This window comes from Fringilla coelebs (assembly GCF_963513975.1).
Source record: "Fringilla coelebs genome assembly, chromosome: 1".
NCBI lineage: Eukaryota > Metazoa > Chordata > Aves > Passeriformes > Fringillidae > Fringilla > Fringilla coelebs.
The window spans coordinates 67,336,141-67,359,469 of NC_140028.1; the positions used below are offsets into that span (position 1 = coordinate 67,336,141).

A 23,329-nucleotide genomic window follows, 5' to 3' on the forward strand; every position below is an offset into this window, starting at 1 on the left:
TGTTGGCATGTACCTGTCAGCCATCCCCCCAGTAAGAGTCCAAACTTTCTTTCAGTCTCCTTCTAAAGTATGACAATGTTCTGTTGCTCTCAAGTATTCCTTTGGTTTCTCATGGTGCTAAGCTCAGTGTAGAAGGTCTTGCCTTGCTGAAGGCAATCTGGGTGTCAGAATGCCAATGGAGAATGGAACTCCTGCTTCTTAGCTTTCTTTTTTAAACACTGGGAAATTAGAACTTTCTTCATACTAATTAACACAAATACTGTAATCACTAGGAAAGGTAGAAGAATATTTAGGCTGTGAAATGAAGCACTCAAAGACTGCAAAGTGTCATGATTAAGAGTTACACAGTGATTTGACTGGATCCTGTTACACACGTTCACAGATGAACATGTAACAAGCAATGTATTTTACAAGCAAGTTTGAGTCCAACTTTATTTATGTTGGCAATTAATTAAATACAAACATTTGTGTCTTCACAAATTTCCACAGTGCTACAGAACCCTGAGAAGTCACCACAACAGCAGCACTTGCTGGGTATTTTAGCTTCATTTTACAGATGGGACAACTTCATAGCCAAGTGGCAAGCACATCTGGTAAGGCAGGTTTAGACATTTGGATATCTTGTTACCTTTTCCTTAAATCAAATGACAGTTTCTTCTGAGCCACGGTAGTACATAAAATATACAGGGTGGAAATGAAATCCTGTCTTTTCAGAGATTAATATAAATTATAGTACATGAGACATTTTAGTACAGATACATATCCTTACGGTCTAAGTTATTCAGTTCACCAAACTAAATTGCTAACAAATTGGCAAACTAACAAATATCAGCATTTGTGAAAATTAAATCCATATGTTCATCAAATGCCTGTCTCATCAACTACTTCCAGATGTAAAAATCCATGGATAGTTTTAAAGAATCTCAGTCCCACAGTCAGTTTCCATCATGATACTCCAAATGAGCACTGTTTACAAGCAATTTACAAGAATATTTAGTCTGTTCATGAAACAATACTTGTTGCTTTCCTTAGAGCCAGGTATCCTGTAACCACATCTGAAGGGAGCATCCGAATATAGGCAAATTCTTCAATAGTACTAAATCTTAGCTTGCTCTGTGGATCTGTGTAATTTGCCTGAAAAAGAAACAATGGTAGAGACATGATTCAAAGAAAATTTCTAACCATAATAGTAAAATAAGTACCTTAATTACAGGACCACAAAGCAGTGAGTTTCTCTTCCTAGTAACAGCACTGCTGCACTGCTGGTCTACCCTGTGGCCACAAGTCTTTTTTTCTTTCTTCTCATGTGATATCTTACGAGAAGTTAACAGACCCCCTATAAAATCAGATTAGAAATGCGTTAAACATAACAGAGGGCTGAAGTAAGCTTCCTATAAAACACAGCGCAAAAGAAATTCCTCAACTCTCTAAACTCACCCTAGCAACTCTGTGCCTTGTGCAGTCTCTCTCAAGGCAGCTTTCCAAAGAGTCAGGCTGTTGCCAATAAATTACCCACAAAGAGGCTGAATTATGGGTGCTCTGATAGCTTTGGGCTGCCTTTCTCTTGCTGCATACAACTTAGCTTTTATTTTACTTTAAAGTGGTTGTTAAAGCTAGGGAGTCTCAGCTTATGGTTCTGTGACTGAACTGATAAGAGGTTTGAACCCGGCACTGTGGCTTGCTCCAGATGCCTGCTTTCAGGATAGCAGCCTGGCCAGCTCACCCTGGGCTACGCTCCTATCCTCTGCTATATTTGGACCCTGGGTGCCTGGGAGCGGTGCCAGTTTCCTTCTATCCTCTCCCCTTCCTTGTTGCTACAGAAACCTGGAGCTCGGCTGAGCTCGGGGGTAGGCCAGGAGGCTGCACTGGGAGAAGGCAGGCATCAGGGCATTGCCTCTCCCCACTCAGCCTCCAGGACAACCCCTGCCTCTTCGTCACTGGATCACCAAGCGCCTGCCAAGGCTCCAAAAGTGTCTTCTGTGCTTTTATTTAGCACGAGTTGGTGGCAGGCTGCAAGGCACAGGCAGTTGAGATTCCTGAAGACATTGATACTAAAAACAGGAAAGGCCAGGAAGAGCTGGAGTACTCCCCCATGCCACACAGTTATCGTGCAGAGCTCTCTACATTTTTATGTTGGAAAGCACCTGTTGACCATGGTAACAATCCAGCCAATCATTTGGTCTGATGTGACTTAGAAAATTTAGTGTTATTTGTAGCTTTGTTTTCTTTACAAAGAAATGCTGCCAGATTAATTAAATGTAGTCAGCTAACAGCTTCAGCCATCAATTAAGTTTCAAACAAATGGCAAAGTTAGAACATTAGGAGGTATAAATTTATACAGCAGGTATAAATTTACTTTTATTTCACTCTTTACATTTGGCCTCATATAAGAAAAAGCTAAGCAATTAGACTGTTTTTCAAATGTGCATAATTCTGTAATAGAGTAACCAAGCAATATCTGCAATTTGTATTGTGCACTGATCTAGGTTTAAAATATTATGGCAGCTCTTGACTGTTCTGGTATTATGTATTGGGCTGTACTGTTTGCAGACACAAATGTACTGTAACCAGCCATTTATGCCATGGCTTCAGCTTGAAATAAACTTTACCAATACTCCAGCAATAATTAGAGATTAGAATATTAAATTAAGATGAATTTCCAAATAAAAAACTCTGTCATGTTTAAAAACTAAGTCAAAGGCCATGGAGACATGCTCTTAAAATACAATAAACTAGGTATCTCAGTCTGTTTCTATAGTAACAGGTCTGATCCATTTTCAGAAAAGGAAGAGAAATAGAAACATTGAAGGTTTGGGTTTGTTTTTTTAAATCTGCTTTACAATAAATTACTCTGCTTTGAATGCTAAAATATCTAAATACTCATTTTGCAAGTTTGGAAATAATAGGTTTATTTTGCAGTGTCAATACAGTATATAATAGCTTTAGAATTCTAGGCTGCCTTACAAATATAAATTGGCTGCTCTGCTGAGAGCATTGGTAAATTTAATTCCATTTGTGCTACACACAGAAAGAGAAGGGGATCAGTAGAATTTAATTGTGGCATCTAATCTAAGAGCAAGTATGCTGATTGAGAATGTTTTAATACACTTCTCTTTTTGTACCTAGTAGATAATTTAATTCTTCCCTAAATAGGTAATGCTAAGGAATTCTTCTTCCCCCCCCCTCCAAGAGGAATCCAGCATTCCCACAGAAAATATATTCTTACACAAATGCTTTTATATTTTACACAGAAAATACAGGGGCATTTTTCTAATACTACATTTCTATAATATTCTATTGTCCCACATATGCTCCTACTAGGACATGATCTTGAAAGCATATTTAGTGCTTCTTATGAAACATTTCTAGCCTAGCAATTTAAAGGACACACTGTCTCAGCTATTTTAATAACAAAAGGGGTTTTTTAAATGTGGTAATTATATCATAGTCTGGAGAAACCTTGCAGGCCAGGTAAAATAGGAAACTTGACTCACAATGCAATTAGAGGATGGAAAATTAAGGGAAAAAAAGTGGAAAGAGAAGAAAAGAAAACAAAAGCAGCACTGAATGGATTTGTATAGAGAGTATCTATACTAAGCTAGAATAGTTGCAATACCTAAATCACTGATGGAAAAGAGGTGCTGGTAAAGAAAAGCTGAAGAACTGAGAGAATTGCCCAAGGTTTAACTGACGTCTCTCTGGTAGGAATGTGGTCTCCACTCTCATCTATACCCTGCATCATCAGCTTACTATAGGTGCAATGACTGATTAGTTTTGAAATACATCAAAGGTTAGTGCTGGAAAGCATTATCTCATTCCTTGGAGATGGGGTAGGAGCCTGCCTGGCTGGAGGGAATTACCTTCCCTGAGTTTGTGAGCATTCTCTTCCATTTGCTGTCTGCCAGTTCATCTGTGAGGGAGATGTTGCTTTTCCACTCCCTCTTGAACACCAAGGGTTATCAGCCTTTATTTGAGCAACTCACTCCCTTTCCAAACCACATTCAGAGGCACAGGCTGGACACATTCCACCTCCTAGGTGCCTCATTTAAATGTGTTACTTAAAAACTAAAGTCTAAGAAAATATATGCTACCAAATCAAGATCAAATGCTAGGATGTGCAGGATTACAGTTGGAGCTATAGCTATTCTTTGATGCCTTACACTAAGTATCCACTAAAAGGCAGCCCTTAGTTAAGTGCTCAGCCATTTTCTGTCCTAATAGGACTTTTTGCCTAATTCAGTGCACAGAATGCAAGGTGGTATGCTAACCTGCATCAGCATAACAAATATGTACCTTTAAGCACATCTCCAGGAGGTGATATCGAGCCTGTGAAGGTGTGCTAGTGCCCTATGGGTAAGAAACAGTTTAAACTGAGGGAAGTGACACAGAAATTCTGTGCAAGGCTCTTTGATATTACAAAGTTTTCACTATTGTACCTATTAAGTGTAACTATTACTTAAGCATTTTTTTTCCAAAATACAACATTCCCATTCATTTCAATTGCAAGAAATGCACAGACTTCTGCAAAATAAATCACTGGCATTTGAAGGTGAAAAGTGAAAAAATATTCTGTTACTCATACCTGTTTTGTTCTAAGTAAAATTATTCATGTAACATAGGAACGGTTTCAACAGGAGATACAAAATTTTTGTTGGGCAGAATTCAATGACTTTACTCCTGTTTTGTGTCAACAGAATCTTTGGGGAATTCAGACACCAAATTCTAACTACCAAGTCTTTCTGGAGCATATGCAAACCGTATCTAAGTCAAATGTGGTTTGGGTTTTGTTTTTTCCCCTTTCCCCTCTTTCTTTAACAAAAACACGTAAAAGAGCCCATCTGTGACACACAGGCTATACATCTGCCAAACTCCAACTTCCAGCTCTGAAGCATAGGGGTATCTGAAATTCTCAACAGTCTATGCCAAGTGTCTGTTTCAGGCTGATTTGTTTGAGGCAAAGTTTGAGAGAAGTGATAACAAGGTTGGGGTTTTTTTAACCTGGTGGAAAAGAGGACAAACAATAAAATTTTGCCTAATCTCATTATTGAAAATTACTGAGCCATCTTTTTAAAACTTCCTCTACAAGATACAATGAAATAAATCTACATCAGGCAAACAGAATGGAAAGTTTCAGTTAGTGTGGGTATACCTTGGCAAAATCAACAGTAATGGAGACTGTGGACTACCAGCATTCCCTGAAGCTATCTTAAGAATTAGAAATCATGGGCACCAGTGTAGAATCTACAGGTGAGAAAGAGGTGTCATAGGAGTTACTTGGCTGGACAAGGTATTTAATCTGTCCTGACATCTATTAACAACCTAAGGATTTTGTGATGTAGCGACAAGTATTTGGGGTTTGGTCATAAATGACTGGATAATTATTAGGCCCAATTCTGAATAGGAACTTCTGCATATACATCTTTTACAAAACAAGGCACCAGCACTATTTCATTGTGGAAGGTGAGATGTCAATTTTGAGGGGAAAAGAAATACTTACAGGAAGTCCTGAGATGTCTGAGTATTTCTTAGCCGGTTTAAAAGAAGGAGGAGCATCAATATTAAAATCTAGAGAGAAACAAAGGCATAAACTCAGTGTCTCATATATATATATATATATTCTATAGCATTAACCTACTCTCTGAGGTCTCTATTAACTAGCAACACTAAGGCAAAGAAATATGAAGCAGAATCACCTCCGAAAACATTTAGCCTGTTAGCATGTAAATCACAGCCTGATCCTGCTCATCTATTAATAGAGTTCAGCAAGCAGAACTGCCCTCCCCAAAAGGAAAATGCCAGAGACATTTGAAATGTGTCCATTTCTTCCAAGTCTTAATGAATTCCCTTGCAGTCAGTCACGTGCAAAGAATAACCATTATCAAATGCATACTGTATGTTAAGACCGTGAAACATTGCTCAAGATTGCAGCTCTGAAATACTATAATCCAGAAAAGCAAAGTAATCTTTTAAATCAGTTAAATCTTTAAGCATGTACCACTTTAAGCCAGTCAATGACCTAGAAAATTGTCTGAATGTTTAAACTGAGGGTTGGAAATTGCTGTTCTTTGGTGTCCTTTAGATAGCAATTATCATTCATAAACATTTTTAAAGATATAGTTGGTATGCTTAAGTAGTTAAATCATCAATTTTGGATGTTTACAAAAATATCTTGTAACTGAATGATTTCTTTCCTCTTTCCTGATCTCCTTTGCAATTTATTCAGATGCTATGTTCAATTCAAACACTCCATCCATATCAAATTTCTAACCCTCCATCTCATAATTCAAAGGACCCTAATGCCACAGACAGCTGGTTTTAAATATGAAACTGAATTTCTTTTCCCTCCTTCTTATAAAAAATACTGTAAATGTCTGGTTGCAAACAGACCATAGTAGAAATAGCAACATCAGCAGATTGTCAGTTACAATGGCCAGGAACACACAGTAGTCTGCATTTTTCTGTAACAGTTGCATCTAAAACACTTCAAAAAAACGGCAAGCTATTTTTGGATAAAGCACCAAGTCTGACAAAAAGTGTATACATATTCTCAGTTTTGAAATGCCTCTACTTGCCTAAATAAAATCTGAGGATTGCATTCTGCCAGCAGCTAGGTTCAATAGTATACTACTTTACAAGCAGACTTGAAGAGTATCTAGATTAAGACCACTGCTGTAACTCTGCTCCCGTGGATGTAACCAGCTAGGACTGCTAATCAGCACTGCTAATAGTGTAGTTTCAGCTGTGCTGCACTAAAGAGAGGATGTAGGATTTAAATCTCCCAAGAATCTAGGATAAGGAGCTGGATAGGAAGCTTGGGCTGAGGTCTAAGCTACTGCAGGTATGTGGCTTAGCAGAAACTATTTGAAAAGTACTCAAATATAGCTAATCAAGCAGCAGCCACCCACCAAAAGACCTCTGGACTGTACACAGAGGAAGAGGTGCCTAACCAGTGAAAAGGTGACAAAAATCTCATGGGAATAAGGGTTTCTGACTTGGTTTGGGTAAATATTTTTTCCTTATTCAACTCTCCCCCCAAATGTATTTGAACTTTGCTATGATACTCCAAACTATTTGCTTCCGCCTACTTTCCACGTAGGGCTGATGAGTGTGATTGGAGAAATCTTAAATGCATCACTGGATGCTGTCCAAGCAGGATACTGCATGCACTGATGAAATAATTTAGGTTAGTTTTAAAGAAAGTTATTTGTGTGGATTCTATTATTTATAAATACATGCAAAGCATCTAAGCAGCTTACAGCTAGGATCATTTAGTTGCCATGGCAATGCCCTTTCAGAAGCAAGAATTTGTTTTAGGTTCTTCCATGTTCTGTTCTTCTTGCCAGCTGCTGCTCCACCAATGCCGGAGTGCTAGAATTAAAAATATGGTGTTTAGAGAAAAAAATAAATAAAGAATATTCTTTCAGAGCATGACACTTCTATTTCATAGTCTTTCTGATATGTCTCATCTTGTCATGAACCAATTGTTATTCTCACTTATTCCATCAGCAGGCTACCATGCTGTACACTTTAATCTTGGCTGCAAGCAAAAACAAAGCTTTTTGGACTGTGTCAAAGCTTCTATGTTTCCCATTAACTGAAGGAAATTAAAATCTGTTTTTTACATGGAAATAGAAAATCAATGTGGTTAGGCTTAGCCTGAGATTACAGGATTCTGTATGTACTTCCTATTGCATTAGAAGTTATTACTATGAAGTTGTTTCTAAAATTGTGATTATACAGCTAAATTTTCTCTCTCCTTTTTATGGCATATTACAGGTGTAGCTCTTTTACAAATTATTGGTGACTGCAGAAAACACAACTGATCTTGCAAAATGTAATAAATACTGAGAAACTTTCTGGAAATTTTATTTTTCTTTCAAAGGCTAGAAGACAGAATAATAGAAAAGGAATAATAAATAGAATGTTGGCTGCCAAGACAATTTTGCAGTTTGAAAGGAACACTAATGGAAGGCTTGCCACAGGTACTATAATGGCAGATGCAGTTATCAAATGTGATTGCTACGGAGTAATTTATTTATGTCCCTCCAGAGACAGAAGCTGCACAACATACTGTACTACTTCTAAATGATCAAAGGACACAGATTTACAGCTTAACTTTAGAAAAAGAAAATATTCTTACAATTGAGAAGCTGCTATTTCTGCTAATAATTACTACTTGCCCCATGAGTCTCATTGAAACTCAGCGAAGTTCCATAAACACACTTTTGATTTGAATGTTTTTAAATTAACCACTTAAATTGATGAGGATGACAGGAGGAAGGACTCAATGAGAAAGCTTTTCTTGTAGACATAAGATATATTCAGAAAAGATGCTCACGAGCTGATGGTATACTGGCTTTTGGTGATGGATATCTGATTTAAAAGACAGAAGCAAATATTTGCTCTTAGGGTAACACCTTAGTCATCTAAAGATTGTTGCATAATAGAGACTGCTACAGCATGAGATGAAACTACATGTACTTCCACACCACTAATTCAAATTCATTGCATGAATTTTCCCCAAAATCACTCCAAGATGATTTTTTGTTCAGTATTCTCAAAACCAACCTCGTTTTTTATGAACTTATGCCTCCTAAAAATGGGGCTGAGCATCACCTCACACACTTACAATGAAAAGGCAATGACTGCCAAGCACGTATGAACCAAACAAAGTTCAGAGAAAGCTGAAGCTAGGACAGGTGGAGCTACTGCTCTACAGCATCTATTGCTCTACACAAGTGTCAAAAAATCTTTTTTGCCTCACCCATTGTCAAAGGATGTAAATTCCAATCAGAAAGTTTAGGAAAAGGTAATTTCTTCCTCCTTCTGTTCTCTTAAGTCTATCCTCTGCAGTAAACTAATGGTTCAAACTTAGGCATACATACGAGAGAGAGACACAGTTTGATTTATTTTCTTCCTTTTAAGGCAAATTAGGCTGGAAAGATGCAAAAATCCATCCAAATTGTTGCTGCCAGGTCATACCAATGCTGATTAACAAGTAATGCATTTCTTCTCAAATTAGTTACTGTATTGGAGGGGACAATTTCATGGGTTTTATTATAACTGCCTATTATTTCTGCAGCAGTTGCCAAAGACCCTGTACATTCATTATTATTTCAAGCATGAAGACATTAGTATTGCCTCTTTGGAAATGGTGACATCCCTCTAAGAACTGAAGGATCAGCTCAGGGCTTCATAGATATTTAAATCCTATGTGGAAGCTACATGGGATGCCTCTGGGTACAAAAGGAGCTTTTGCAGTAAGCCCCACTTTTCAAAGATGCTGGTGCTTGCTGGAGGATTAGTGAGGAAAGTATATGGTTGTTTGAATGCCCCTCTCATGACTGAAGTTGTCTGCAAAGCAGATGTAGAGCAACTCACATGTCAGAGATTAATTTCATATCCCCTGCCAAACCTGTGCTTAGTGAGCTGTGCGTTGCCCGATTACTCCTTATGTGCTGTGGGATATTGTATCTTGTTCATGCAGAGTGAAATCTGGGATAAAATCCTTCTTTCTAAGTACTGGCTTAGGACCAGCAGTCTGAGAGGTTTGCTTGTCTAGAAAGCATTTGTACAGTGTGCCAATGAGTTGGCCTTGGCACAGCAAGATAAAAAGATATCAAAAAATAAACCCAGCATTACTAATTTAATCTTCTTCACCTTCACTCCTAGTTTAACCCTCAGAGTGTTAGGAGCCTGCATTTTATCAGCTGTCAGTGTTTACATGACTGAATGCTGGCAGGCCAGACTTCTAGGGAGCACAGAGCATTTTGGTTCTAAATCTAGCTATGATTGGAAGAAGACACCACAAATCTGTTAAGAGTTTCAGGGACCAGAAGAAGAGCAAAATGCCATTTGCTAATGACTCTCTGGCTAATTTCTAGCTGAACTGCTTTGCAGCCTGCCTTAACTTGGAACTGGGACATGGGATTCATACATTCATAGTATTAATTGTTCTTCTCTAGCTGTGGTAGTTTGTGAGATACCATATCATAAAACTTCCACACTTACCTGCACCTAACAGGTTTTCTCACTCTGTTCCAGAATTTAATGGAACAGTTCTGCCTCTGGACTAGTTCCATTCTCATGCTATAATACAGTGTGCACTTTAGACTGTGGTATTACATGGATTGAGGTGAATTTCTTAAAAATTGTCAACCTTTTATTTGGCTACTAAGCTTATTTTCTTAATATTTACACTAGGAACATGGTTAAATAGAATCCTAGTAAGTCTTTCATGGGAAAAGTTTGAAATTTCAAATTGTTAAAATAATATACTTACGATGAAGTTTGGGTCTTTAAATGGTAACGGCTTGGTAGTAGTATCCACTGATCCTGTGCTGGAGTCTGTGTTCAGAAGTTTATTTTCACTCACAGCCTCTCCACCTGCACTCTGCAGAAAAAATACAGTCTTACTGCTTGTTACTCTCAGCAAGCTTAACTGGAGATGGAGGCATCTGCTGTACTACCTATCTGCTGCCTTTTTAGCTTTCCTATCTCTTTTGAATCCAAAGATGTTGTATGCCAAGAGTGGGGAAGCATGAAATAGAGGATTTCTCAATCAATTTACAACTGACACACAAAAGGAAGGAGGGGAATAGAGTGGCCAAAGCCCACTGAGTAAAAACTGCATGGGGTTTATTGCACTTTATAAAGTGCAAGACAGTATGTGCAACCCAAAACAGCAGAAATGCACACTGTTTTAGAATGTTCTGTATAAAGCCTTAACAGGAATATATAAAATTTATAAAAAGGCTTGTCATCAACTTTCTAAAGAAAAATGGATTAATCATTTTATTCTTCATCCTCGGTGCCAGCTGTGCTTGAGCAAGGACAGAAAAAGTATTTTATTATATATTATTTTTATATGCAAGCTTCACAAAATCTACATGGGTGCTAGTTAGTGTTTTCTTGTTTCCTTTATGGTTTTTTATTTATTTAGCAGGGAGAGCAGTCAGAAAAGGTGTGTGACTGGAAACCTAAAAAAGTTGTGTCTAAGCAGTCTAAGCAATTTCTGATAATTCTGCACGGCTGAGTTTATGGGTTTTTAAAAATTTTTTAGTGACCTATAAGGCTCCACATTACCAGAACTAGCCCAAGCTACACACATAAATGTTTATTTCAAATCCTCATCTAACCCAAAGTTAGTGCAAATTTTGCCACTGAGTTTGGTAGTTTAGTCAACAGGAATTCATACCTTAATTTTTTTTTTTTTTTTTTACTTGGAGTAAAAGCTTAGCTAAAAGCTAAGTCAGTATTTACTAAGTGGATGGTTAGAATGTTCTTTCATGTTATGTTTAGAGAGATAATACTTAGGGGAAAAAAGTGTTTTCCTGTAAAAACATTTTGTGTTGATACAATACTCATTTAAGTATGAAAAAAGAGACTGCTATTATTTGTGGCTTATCGGGAACACCTCTACAAACTGGGCTATAGAGAGCAAAGGCCATGATTCAGCATATCTTTCTCCATGTGACTACAAGGGAAGTGTTTTTACTTTTAATACATGCAAAAGTAATTACAGGATTTGGGACCAGGCAAGTTGAACTCTTCTTCGGGGAAATACTTCAGTCATTCTACAGTGCCTATTTTCAACATAGCAAAGAGAGGTCTTAAATATTGGAAGTATAAAGTAAAAAAGAAATGTTTCTAGTGCCTTACTAAAACAAAAATATGAATAGAAATAATCTGTTTTCAAAACAACACAGTCCTCTGTAAGTCCATATTACAGGAGATAAGGCAATAATAACATCAGCAGAAGCAACACTGAAGCCTGTAGCTTAAACTCGATTCTTCCATTGAGGACAGAAAACATTAAAAGGCAGTGACTGTCAGAGAAACAGAACAAATGCAGATGGATGTTTAGAAACATGTATATTATGTGGCAGTGAGCAGAGAAAAATATCTTCATCAATCCTGAGTAAAGTGGCTTCATACACTGAGTTCCTAGGTTTCAAAGCATATACTTGTACATTCATGCTTCCAGCACTTCAGATTTCAGCAGCAAACATTAGTCAGCTTTGAGAATGACAAAACTTGAAATACGAGATTATTTTTCATGAATTCATTATCTCTGATACTGCTCATTATCAGTGTAAATTCTCTTAAGTAGAAGAATCAGCACTCAGATTTATTCTTCAAAGCATTCTTGCCTTTTATTTGGTACCATCTGGTTGGTTTTAAACCCCGTTCTACAGATAATTACTTTATCACTTTTGCCCCTTCAGTGATCTTCTCGTAAGTATTCTGGTTTCTATGAAACAGGCTTTGAGTAGTATTTCAACAATAACTCAAAATAGTAACTAGTACTTTGAGACTCAGCAAATAGAAATAGTTAAATAGTAAAGAGAAAGAAACTTCCTTATACATATAGTCTGTAATTTCTGCAGCTGGATAGACTTACATACTACCCTCACTGTCTTCAGTGTTTTTCTCTGTCTGGATTCAGCGCTCATCTTGCTGGTACAGTGGGAAGGAAAGTAAGGAATTGTTCCTGGCAGGACAATTCCTGAATGTAAATATTTACTGTAATTTCTTTTCCATACCACCTCCTAAGGGATTTCAGGTATTAGAGATGCTAAGAGTCAGGCTAGTTCTCATTATGGGACAGATCTTGATTTTGTTGGTGCCAGTATCCCTTGCATGGTGGCAGAGGCAGCACGATCTAGAGCAGCAACTGCTGCTTTTTGGGTTTGTTGCTCATGAAGGCATCAGGTTCATGGGATCACCCAAGTCATCCTCTGGTGCCAGTGAGACATAATGTCAGCAGTAGCCTCTGGATCTGTCATGGACAATTTGAGACCAGCAGTTTCCTGTCCAAGGCAAAGGATGCAGGGCTGTAAAGCAGTTTTTATATCACTGAGGCATGCAGCTGATACCATGATTTCAGAGCCCTGTGACAGACTGGGAAGCAAATAAGACTGAGTATTATGATTCCAGTTAAATGCTGGGAACTGAGATAAAGCCATACTGCAGAGGCATGCCAGTTCCCTCACTCAGCACTGCTTGTACAAAAACTCTGATTTTTAGCAACGGGACCATGGCAGAGAGATGCTCAGCTAATGTGCTTCTCTTTCTGGAAAAACATTAAAGAGTTGAGCAGAAGCACTGCTTCCCGAATAATGTGCTATTGCACAGAGGCGTGAACTCTGGCAGTACAGAGCTTTGAAAAGCTCTTCCTGTGCTGCCTGCAGAAGTCTCTGCTGATATCCTTTGCAGCTTTATAGCCACAAACTGCAAGTGCCTATAAAATCTACAAATCTCTCTGGCCTATGTTTTAAACATCAGGATTTAAAGCATGGGAAACTTTATGTAATTTTTCAGGTTTGTTTTCTGAAAGTTTTTTAATGGCAGGGGATATGGATCTACCTTTGTTCTGCAAAACCCATATTTCCTGAAAGTGAATAATACAGTGATAATACAAACCGTTACTTACAGCCTGAAAAGAGATTCCTCAGTGAACAATTACTGCACAGTAAAGGTAATATTTAACTTTTAATATCAGTTGAACAAATCTCTCCCAAATGTGCTTGTTCTCTTGGTGGTTTAGATTGGAAGGCAGTTCATCCTTCACTGTCATGTGCCGGGACAAACAAACAGGAAGAATTCAAATGCCCTTTGTAGTCCTGTGAAGTGACGGTGGTGGCGTGAGCACAGTGAGGAAGTGTCTGTCACCAGGGAACACGCTCTGCTCAATGTGTGCTGTAACCCCCAGTCACGTGTGGGGCAGCTTCCCCTTCCTGTCCAGTCCGCAGCCCATCCCCAGCACATTTTCCCTACCGAGCCACTCTCTTACCTAACTTCCTCACCCCCAGACTCCTGGGATAATCCCAAATGCTTTGCTTTGGGGCTAAAAAGATGGTGCAACCATGGGCTGAAATGCTCAAAAGCTTCTTTAAAGTTTCTTTTTAACAGATCTTGTAAACAATCTTTATGGGAAATTCAATATACACTTCAAGGAGAGAGCAGCTTTTAACGTGCACTTTATAACTAAATTGTGTCTTTTAAATGGTAGTTTATGTAACTAGGGCTACAGGGAATTTCTGCTAAGTTAGTCACTAAGCAGTATGTTTTTCTCCATAGTCTGTTGAAGATCATAGCAACAAAGATTTTGGAGTGCTTTACGTTTACAGGCTACACCTGCATGGAAAAAATGAAGATGTGATGTCAGTACAGCTGAACATGCTTATGCTAGTTTTACCTCAAATAAGGATAAAAACACTGCAATAAAGACCGCAGCTAAGTCATCAGTAACTATCAGTAACTCATCCTCTCCCAGCACCTCTTTCTGTGGCTATTAATCCCCACTGAAGTCCATGTTGCACTTCTCATGTTACCCTTCTCTGTTTTTCTCCTTCTCCTCCCAGTATCCCCAGGCATTGAACAACCTTGACTGGAATGGCATGTATTAAAAGTCATAGGCAGCAGGTCAAATACTTCTTACAGGAGCACTTGTGCAATTTTATTCCCTCTGTAAAGTTGTGTTTATGTGCTGCAGCTGAATTTTAACTACAACCACAGTATGGCAAGTTGGCAACCTCTATCCCTCCTAGGATAGACAAGAGAAATAGTGAGGGGATGAGCTTCTATTTTGCAGTTCTTTTCACAAGACCATCTATCGAGTATTCAGAGCATCCCTGCTGGGTGGGACAATGCCCTCCCTGTTATGTCCTAGAACTGGGTGACAGTCGCCCAAGGGAGGAAGATGGCAGAGGACTTGGTAGCAAAAATTTGAGAGAGACTGAAAACCTGCAGCAAACACTTGGGAGTCGTAATAAGTTTGTTTTACAAGCAGCCAAGTCTGGGGAAGAGACCTGACCTAAGCTTTGCTACCTTTCCACTGGTTTCTTTAGAGTAAAGCCAAACCCCCAGGAATGAGCCTAGTTTGGACTCTGCTGTATATACTGTCTGTACTGGGAGGAAACACACTGGGAGGCTGCCTATTCACATACTACTTTCAGTATTAGGTTTTGGTAGATCTATTAATTTTTTGTATATATTTTGTTCCAAATTCCCTACCACAGATGTTTTCACATGATTTCCAAAAACTGAGCCATCTGTCTGGTTTTATTTAGAGAGGAAAACCAAACCTTGTAGACCATGGAAGCTGATTTCTTTGTTTTGGCTATTTCTAGGTGGAATCAGCATTGTGGGGTTTGGGATGGGTGTCTGCAATGACGCTAAATATTAGGTGAAATTAGCTTATTATGAAAGTGCTTGTTTCATGCATAATTTTGTTTTTTTTAATTCCCCCAGCAAGAATTAAAATTGCACAGCTTCACTGTATATCAGAATAGCTGATATATACTGAAGTAAAATTTCTTACCTATTTGCTCTCAGATTATATTCTATAACATTTTTTTTATTATTTTAGACTAATAGGATTTTACTATGTATTAAAAAACCCATGAAAATATGAAATATAAAGTCAATGTGTAAATACACGCATTTCTGGCATCCCGTCACTGCATACCACGCATGTCATGGCTTAGAAAAAAAAATGGATTTGCACATCACTGAAGGTATACTATGACCATCAGTGTCCAGTTTCACTAGGTGTTAACAGTTTTACATGCTAAAAAAAAAATTAAAACCAAAAAGTAACTGAACAGTGTGTTGGTAAATCAAAACTTAAATGCATAAATAAATTCTATGAGAATTGGAAAGGGAGTTTCTAATTTAAGGATGCAAAAACAATACTGAAAACATCGATTCTTTCTGTTTTCTGCAGATCATTAATTTGTTAGCTTTGACAATACATTGAGTACAGGAATTGTAGATGAAGGTGATTGCACATGTTGGATTTTGGTTTGGTTTTTTTTCTGCATTCAGTATTTCTGAAATGCTGGGTTTATGTTATAGTCACGATGAGAGTGTTGTTTGTCACCATCGAAAACAAAGTAATTAGAGGGGTCTGGCCCCAAGCACCTAGTTTACTGAGGAACCCACTTGCCTTCAACCTTTCTATATGAAATTCAATAAATAGTCTAAATTTCTTTTTCCTTCTTTTGGCAGCTGATTTTCATAATCACAATACTACAACAATGTTTCTTTAACTCAGCTTCAATAATGGTGCATGTCTAATTATTCCTGTAGTAGGTTACTTCCAAAGAACCAATATCCAACTTGTGGCAACTTACTTGGCTTTTAGTTGTGTGTAAGTTCTGTGATATTCTGACAAGAGCTGTGGCATGCAGCCAAGGAAGAAAATGGTAATTTATAAAATCGATGGATAATACCTGTATTTTCACTAGCAGACAATTACAGTGAGTGAGAAGGCCATGTGGAAACAGAGCACGAATGTCACTAGATGACAGCAGCAATGATATGAGCAGACTTTTTAAAACTGGGAGTAGAACCTGAATGTCAGCTATTTAACGGAGTGCCAGCTAATACTGCTCATACTGGAACATATATTAAGCTGTTTGATTAATATATTAGCTCTCACTATAAAAAGGCTGGCCCAGGCTCTTGCACATTCTGAATATTTAAATCATTTAACTTTGTATGATGACATGACAGGGGCCATTAAAACTTGAACACGTACCCTCTGGCAGACAAAAATGCAGCTCTTTACATTACTGGGAATAATTCAGTGAGAAAGGTGTCAGAATTAGATGTGTTTAAGCTCAAGTTAAAATGATGGTTAAAAAATTTCTCATTGCCAACAATATAACCATGCTACATTTCTGAAAGCAAACTTACTGAAGACTCAGAAACAATGCAGGACTGATGATTAACTCCCTCCACATCTGCGACAGAAGGGTTTGCTGGAAAGACCTTTTCAGTAAGACATATAAACATGTCTTCCTCATCTGGTTGCATTTTACTAGTTCTTGGATTCAGCAGGAAAACCTTTTTCCCTCTTCCTTTCCACTCATTAAAATGAAGCCCAGTGCAACTTCCCCATTCTTTTCTCTCTCAGCATTTGGGTGCATGCTAGTATTTTAGGAACGTTCTCCCTTCACAGAGGGTCCTACCTTATTTTGGGCATAGGACAAAAAATAGTTCAGCTTGAAAATGTTCAAATGCCAAGAAGGAAAAAAAAAACCCTAATCTTGTACATTCACAGCAAATTCTGTTCCACAGGTCACTGAAACACTGAATTTACTTAAAAACCACTGAAATCTGAGTAGTATCCAGCTATTAAGTATGGTACAGGTCCTTGTCCTCAATTTCAAGCAGCTACTATGGTTGGCAAGTCATTTGTGTATACAGTCTAAATTGGGAGTAAATCCATCCAAATCAGTGGGTTTCATCACTGTCAACTCATCTTAAAAGACAAAGATCCTGGCATAGGTTTCTGCTTCCACCAACATCACAAGTAAATATCCCAAAGGCCTGACAACAAAAATATTTTTGCCTAAATTACCACATTGTCCTCAAATGCTACTGCTGTTTTCACTTATAAAGAAAGCTGAAAGAGGGTTGTTAAAACAAATACAACAGCACAAAGTTTGAAATGAGATTGCTGGACTGTTATAATAGATATAATTTACAATTCCAAGTACATGTAACACTAAATGCACTTTTTCTAATCATTTCCCAGAGGATTTTTGAGTCACATACTACTTACCTGTACAAGACTTACAAAACCTGCCTTTCCTAAAGCAGTGGTTCTTTCCCTCTGACTTGCTGAGTATTTCCACTGAGCATCAAAAGTTAATCAACTGTGTAAATTAACTCAAACATATGACTAAAATTTAGATATAATCTCTGCTGTTGGGTATATAAGAGTATGGGGGAAGGTGTTTGAAGCAGGACATGGAAAACGCTTCAACTGCAATTTAAATAAATAAAGATAATACACAAAGACACATAAGCTGCCCAGATAGCAATCTCGACATTATGCTTTCGAACTTCTGCTGTTCTGAGGCGAGTTAAACATCTCACATTCCAACTGCCTCAGAAAGGCTGAATAAAATTTTACTCATGCACTAAAAGATTGGACTGTCACAAAGTGATGGATGGCTTTTCTATGCTCTCTGTAGGGCATTTCAATACCATAGACTCCAAGTGCTCTTGATTAAAAGGCGACATTCTCATTTAGGGTCCTGTCAGTGCCTGAGCATAAAACCATTATCATTCACCTGCACTGGTGGTTCCAGTGACAAAATACTTACCTAAATGTATAAAATACTAATTACTTTAGTCACTTTGATAGAGGTATAAAACACCCTAATGCAAAGCTCTATTATGATGTGCAAGGGGTTAGAATTCAAAATTAAAAATGCAACCAAAGGGAGAATAAGATTTTAATTACATTCCCCACCTCTCAAGCATTTCTTAAAAACCTGGGGGAAAAAGACATAGCAATTTCATGACACAAGATCTCCTTTCATAATGGTACTGCTCACTTAAAAAAAAAAAAAAAAACAACAAACAAACCAAGAAAAACTCAAGTTCAATTTCTTCTCTTCAAAATTATTAAGCAGTCAAACACAGAATAAGATGAACAAGCCTCAGTAAAAAGCTTAGATTTATTCTTAAGAGATTTCAAATGCCAAACATGTTTTCCCATTTAAAGACATTTAAGTACTGTGATAGGCAAATTTTTATAACTTACAGATATTTAAAGGAAAAAATTACTATTTCCTGTGGGGAAAAGTCTCAAATAAAATGTAATTGGGACACAACTGTGAATAGCTTCACACTATCCCAGAAAAACTTGGTTTAATTTGCATTTGCCACAAAGCTCCCTTTGGCTTAAATAATAGCACGGGATCTCTCACTTTTAGATTTCATTTGGTGGATTGGGACTACTCCTTGTTTCTAAAGTTTGACAGTTTTCTTTATTAAGAAAATTGTAACTTGGACAAATTCATAAGCATAAGCTGAATGGCATTGCCAAAGTGGCCCTAGAGCTAAAACTTTCAGTATATTTAGAATCCAAAAGCATGTGTTGGGTCATACTTGTATCAAGGGTAAAAGTGAGCTCAGCTAACAGAATATTTTGATCCCTCTAAATAAAAAAAGTCTCCTAAATTGATGGGCTTTAAGACTGAAAAAGGATGGAAGCATACTCGCAAAAAGGACTACAGTAAATCACAATTAGATTTTTATAAAAAAACCGCCAGTATGTTCCTTTCTCTATCAGAAAAAATCAGTCAAGGACTTTGGCTAAACTGCATCTTAAAGTTTAAAATACATCATTTGATACAGCACAGCTAAGGTCAAAGTACTTCTGGAGAAAAGAGTGGAGGATTACAATATGCTCATGTGCTGCTAACATTGTAATGCTGCTCAGGGAGCATACCAGAATCCCTGTGCCGAGTAACAGCCTTCAGCCAAGGTAGGAGAAGGATCCAAGTTCATTCATCTACACGTGACTGAATCAAGGACAAGGAAAGCAAAAAGTTGTCGGCTCCTATGATTGATGGAAGACTAATTTCATTCTGGAAGAAAAAAAACCACCTTCAGTTTCCACATTGTAGTTTATTCTGTAGAACATTATCCATTCTGATGGAAAATAACACTTGAGTAACAAAGAAACACAAAACAAAATTTCTTCAAGGAAAGGCAATTAAATAGTTTCAACTGAAAACAGGGGGTATCTTTCAGAGCTCCTACTCCATCTATTTTGCTAAGGAAAAAACACACCTGAATTAGAAGAGTTAAATTTTACCTTCAAAATGTTATTGACTACTGGGTAAACCAATACAGATAACAAACATTCACTTTTGCATTTTCCCTATTTTTTGCACATTTTAGCACTTGATTCTGTTTTTCTTGTCACTTTAAGGATATTAAAATTCTAGTTTTATTTCATTTCTGCTAACCACACTACTTCTGCCACGGTGCACTGCAATCTAAAGTTACTTAGAAGAAGGTTTTTCCATTTGTGCACAGGTATCTAAGATTGCCATACTGAAACACCATGTCAGAAACATAAAGCTTAGGTACATTGATCTATGAAACATTGCAATGCTACAGGAACTGAGAATAAAAACATTCTTTCTACAGACCTTCAAAAAGTTATCAAAAGTATAATGTATCAGAGAGCAGTAATTTTATCAGATGCTTCAAAAGTCTTTTAAAGAAGACAAGAAAATAAACTATACCTCAGACTTTAAACTTCTTCAAGCTAAATCTGTCATCTTTGTTGTTTGTCTCATATTATGGGACAAAAAAATCTGGTTGCACATGCCCTGAATACTGCATTCACTTTCCTTTCTCTAGTAAACTCACTACCAACCATTCCAAATTTGGATAGCGCACCAGTTTCCTGTACTCAGCAGAACTGTAGGTGCATTATCCAATGGATACCTACATTTAACTGGATAATGAAAAAAAAACCAACCTGACAACTGAACCAAAATAAACATATGGCAAATTCTAATTTAGATGAAAATAAGGTAATATAAGTATCTCTTGTAGACTATTTTGAGGCAGCTCAGGAGAAAAAGGGAAGATGGAATTGTATGGTAGAGCTAATTTGAAGGCAAATTTCTGACATATTTCTGCAGAAACATTTGTACAAGTAGGTGGTTGTTTACTCAGCTATGCAAGTTCTGTGGCACTTCACCCTGATACCATATATTGAAGTTGAGGAACTGCAGCAGATCTGAAAAGTGCCAGACAGTTCATGTTTTCAAATAAACTTCTCTCCCAACTGCCTTTTTTGCTTGAAATAAAACAGAACTATTAAAAGACTTGACTTGCCACCACATTAGAATCAGTGAAGTTTTGGTATCACGTCCACAATTGTAGCTGAGAGGGGAAACATAATATTTAACATTTTGTGGTGGGTTTAACAGGATCCTGTTTTAAGATATTTCCCACAATGAATTATTCAGCAAATAAAAAACTACCTTTTGGACAGATAAAAAAAAGGACAAGCATAAAAAGGGCAAGTCTGTATCTGTAAAAAAAGGCAATTCAGGCTGCAAAAAGTAGATTTAACAAAAAGTCAGATGAAAATGGAATTTCTGAGTGGAGAAAATTCAAGGTCATTAATGTGAGACTTGAACTAGCACTTCTAGTTCTAGACTATGTAAATAAAGATAATCAAGTTAAAGAATAAGACCTTTCCAGATTACTACTTTGCTTTAAGGAGCCTGAGTACAGTGCGCATACATCAAGGAAAAATGGCCTTCTTCTATTCCAGTTTGCTGACTTTAACAGCTAATTTTGTTGTCAGAACATTGTCCTGTCCTTTCAAGGGAAGAGCAGTTCTACTAAAACATAACCATTGTTACAGTATAAGGAGACTTAATACTGTCTAAATGTAGTCGTTGATTTTTGAGGTAATTTTCACGTTTGAATCTGCCTATGACAGGGGTGTAGGACTGTTTGCTTAGGGAGAGGACACACCCATCTTAGTCACACAATCAGACATCTGGAAGTTGACACAGTAACACTGAATCACTGAGGCTGGAAGTGGTCTCAGGAGGTCACCAGCTCACCTCCTGCTCAAAGCAGGGTCAGAACTGACCTTGGAGTAGATTCCTGGGGCTTTGCCCCAGCAGGCCCCAAGCACTTCCCAGCGCAGAGACTGCACAACTCTCCGTGCAGCTCTCCATCTCCCCGGCTAGAAATCAGTATCTTATAAAAAAGAAAACACTGGTTTTAGTAACAAAAAGCTCTTTTGGTCACAAGCAGTCTTGTAATTCACATTAATTACTGCCCAAATTTCTTCATGTTCCAATTCAGCAGTATTTTGCTGTAGTCCTGATGATTTCAGGGCATAAATGTAACAAAGTTTTTAAACAGATGAGTCATCTTTTATTAAAGGTACCAGTTTATCTGGAAAATTAGGACAAGTTTTTGGATGGACTGCATACCAATACACCACAGATTCAACAGAAAGACTTTTTATGGCACATAACTTTCACACAGTTTCCTAGAGTGTGTTCCCTCCACCTTTATCCTAAGCGATGAGTGTTTTCACAATACTTTCTCCCTTGCCTGATGAACATCGCCTATCCTCTGGAGATGCCAATAACCTTTGCTTCAAGTATGGTCTCCTTGATTCATATCTAACCAAACTCCAAGCAGTAGTTCTGTATTTAGCTTGGGAAGTTGCTGTTTCATTTTCAAATATGAAAAAACACTTAAATGCCTGAAATTTGATTTGAGTTTTCCAGCTGTACTGCTTAAGTGACACTAGCCACACCTGAAAGCCTTGTCTAATATATGCAGAAACTATCATAGGTGTCTTAGCCTTTCCTGCCTTTCTTCTTGTTCTTTCATTAACTCAGAAAAGTAAAAATCTGAGGAAGCAATAAATAAGGCTGTCATGATAAGCACGCTGCATCCTCATGAACATCAGGGTAAGTAAAGCTACAAGCATGTCAACACTCCAAGGGCAAAACCTCAAAAACCTAAGTTGCTTAAAACTGTGTAGAAGGTTTTACCTCTAGGCCTGTGGATGTTTGCAAAATGAGCTATCTTTTTTAATTACATCAGGTTTTATGTAGTACACATATTAGGTAGGTTGTACACAGAAGCATGGAATTTTGTGTTTATTGAAAATTAATTAATTGCACAACAAATCATACTTCTCTGTTTAATAAATGATAAAAAGGCAAATATGATACTAAGAGTTTCTTTTCATGTGGTAAATCTGAGCAATGGCCTACAATGCTCTATAAAAGGAATTTTATCTTTTAATTCTCAAAACCGCTCCTTATCCACAGCAGTGTCTTTTAATGAGCAAGGACAGTTTTTCTTGCTGAGTCAGCCAGTACTTACATCCTGGGACAGGACAATTACAAGACATGTAGCCACAGATATTCAACCCTTCCAAAATGATGGCTCCGCCACAGTGTAAGTATGTATTACTCACAAAAGAGTTTCCTTCTATCCATTTCAAATTTGTTTCTTGAATTAACAGTATTGCATTTTTACTACAACATAAACACATCTTATTAGATGGTGTGATTATTTCACTTTTTGCCTAGAGTTTAGAAAGGAAATTAGTTCTGATTCCTGTTTGCAGAACCGTGTTTTTTGTATTAAAATTATCATAAGACAAAGCATGTAACAGAAATAAAGACCTAAAATACATAAGCAGAGCATTCTGATAACCATGTTCATTACCAAACTATGATTTGGCCTCTTTGGAACAGAGACAAAACCTCCGTCCTTGGCTGTAGAGGAGAACACCTTCGCACACTCCCACATCAGACCTGCTTTTAGCCCAGTGGTTAGGGTGTGCTTGGGAAAAAAGGGTTTGAATTCCTTCAGGCAGTGGCAGGAACAGGTAACTTCAAGTGGAGGACAGATTAAGGAGTTGTAAGGACAGATGATATAAGAAGCAAGTATCAGTGCATAAGCGTGCTTTTACTTTTGAAAGAAAGGATATAATACCTGCTTTGAAAAAGGCAGG

General features: G+C 37.6%; 1 protein-coding gene across 1 annotated transcript in view; it reads right to left on the bottom strand.

Moving 5' to 3' along the window:
- Window positions 1-419: 419 nt before the first annotated feature.
- INO80C (INO80 complex subunit C) overlaps window positions 420-23,329 on the bottom strand; it is a 30,151-nt gene continuing 7,241 nt past the window's right edge. Inside the window, exons 2-5 of the mRNA XM_084203510.1 lie at window positions 10,283-10,393; window positions 7,257-7,368; window positions 5,498-5,565; window positions 420-1,134 (exon numbers count right to left, since the gene is read on the bottom strand). Coding sequence (XP_084059636.1) covers window positions 1,003-1,134; window positions 5,498-5,565; window positions 7,257-7,368; window positions 10,283-10,393 — 423 coding nt within the window. The 3' untranslated portion in view covers window positions 420-1,002. The remainder of the gene's footprint in view (window positions 1,135-5,497; window positions 5,566-7,256; window positions 7,369-10,282; window positions 10,394-23,329) is intronic.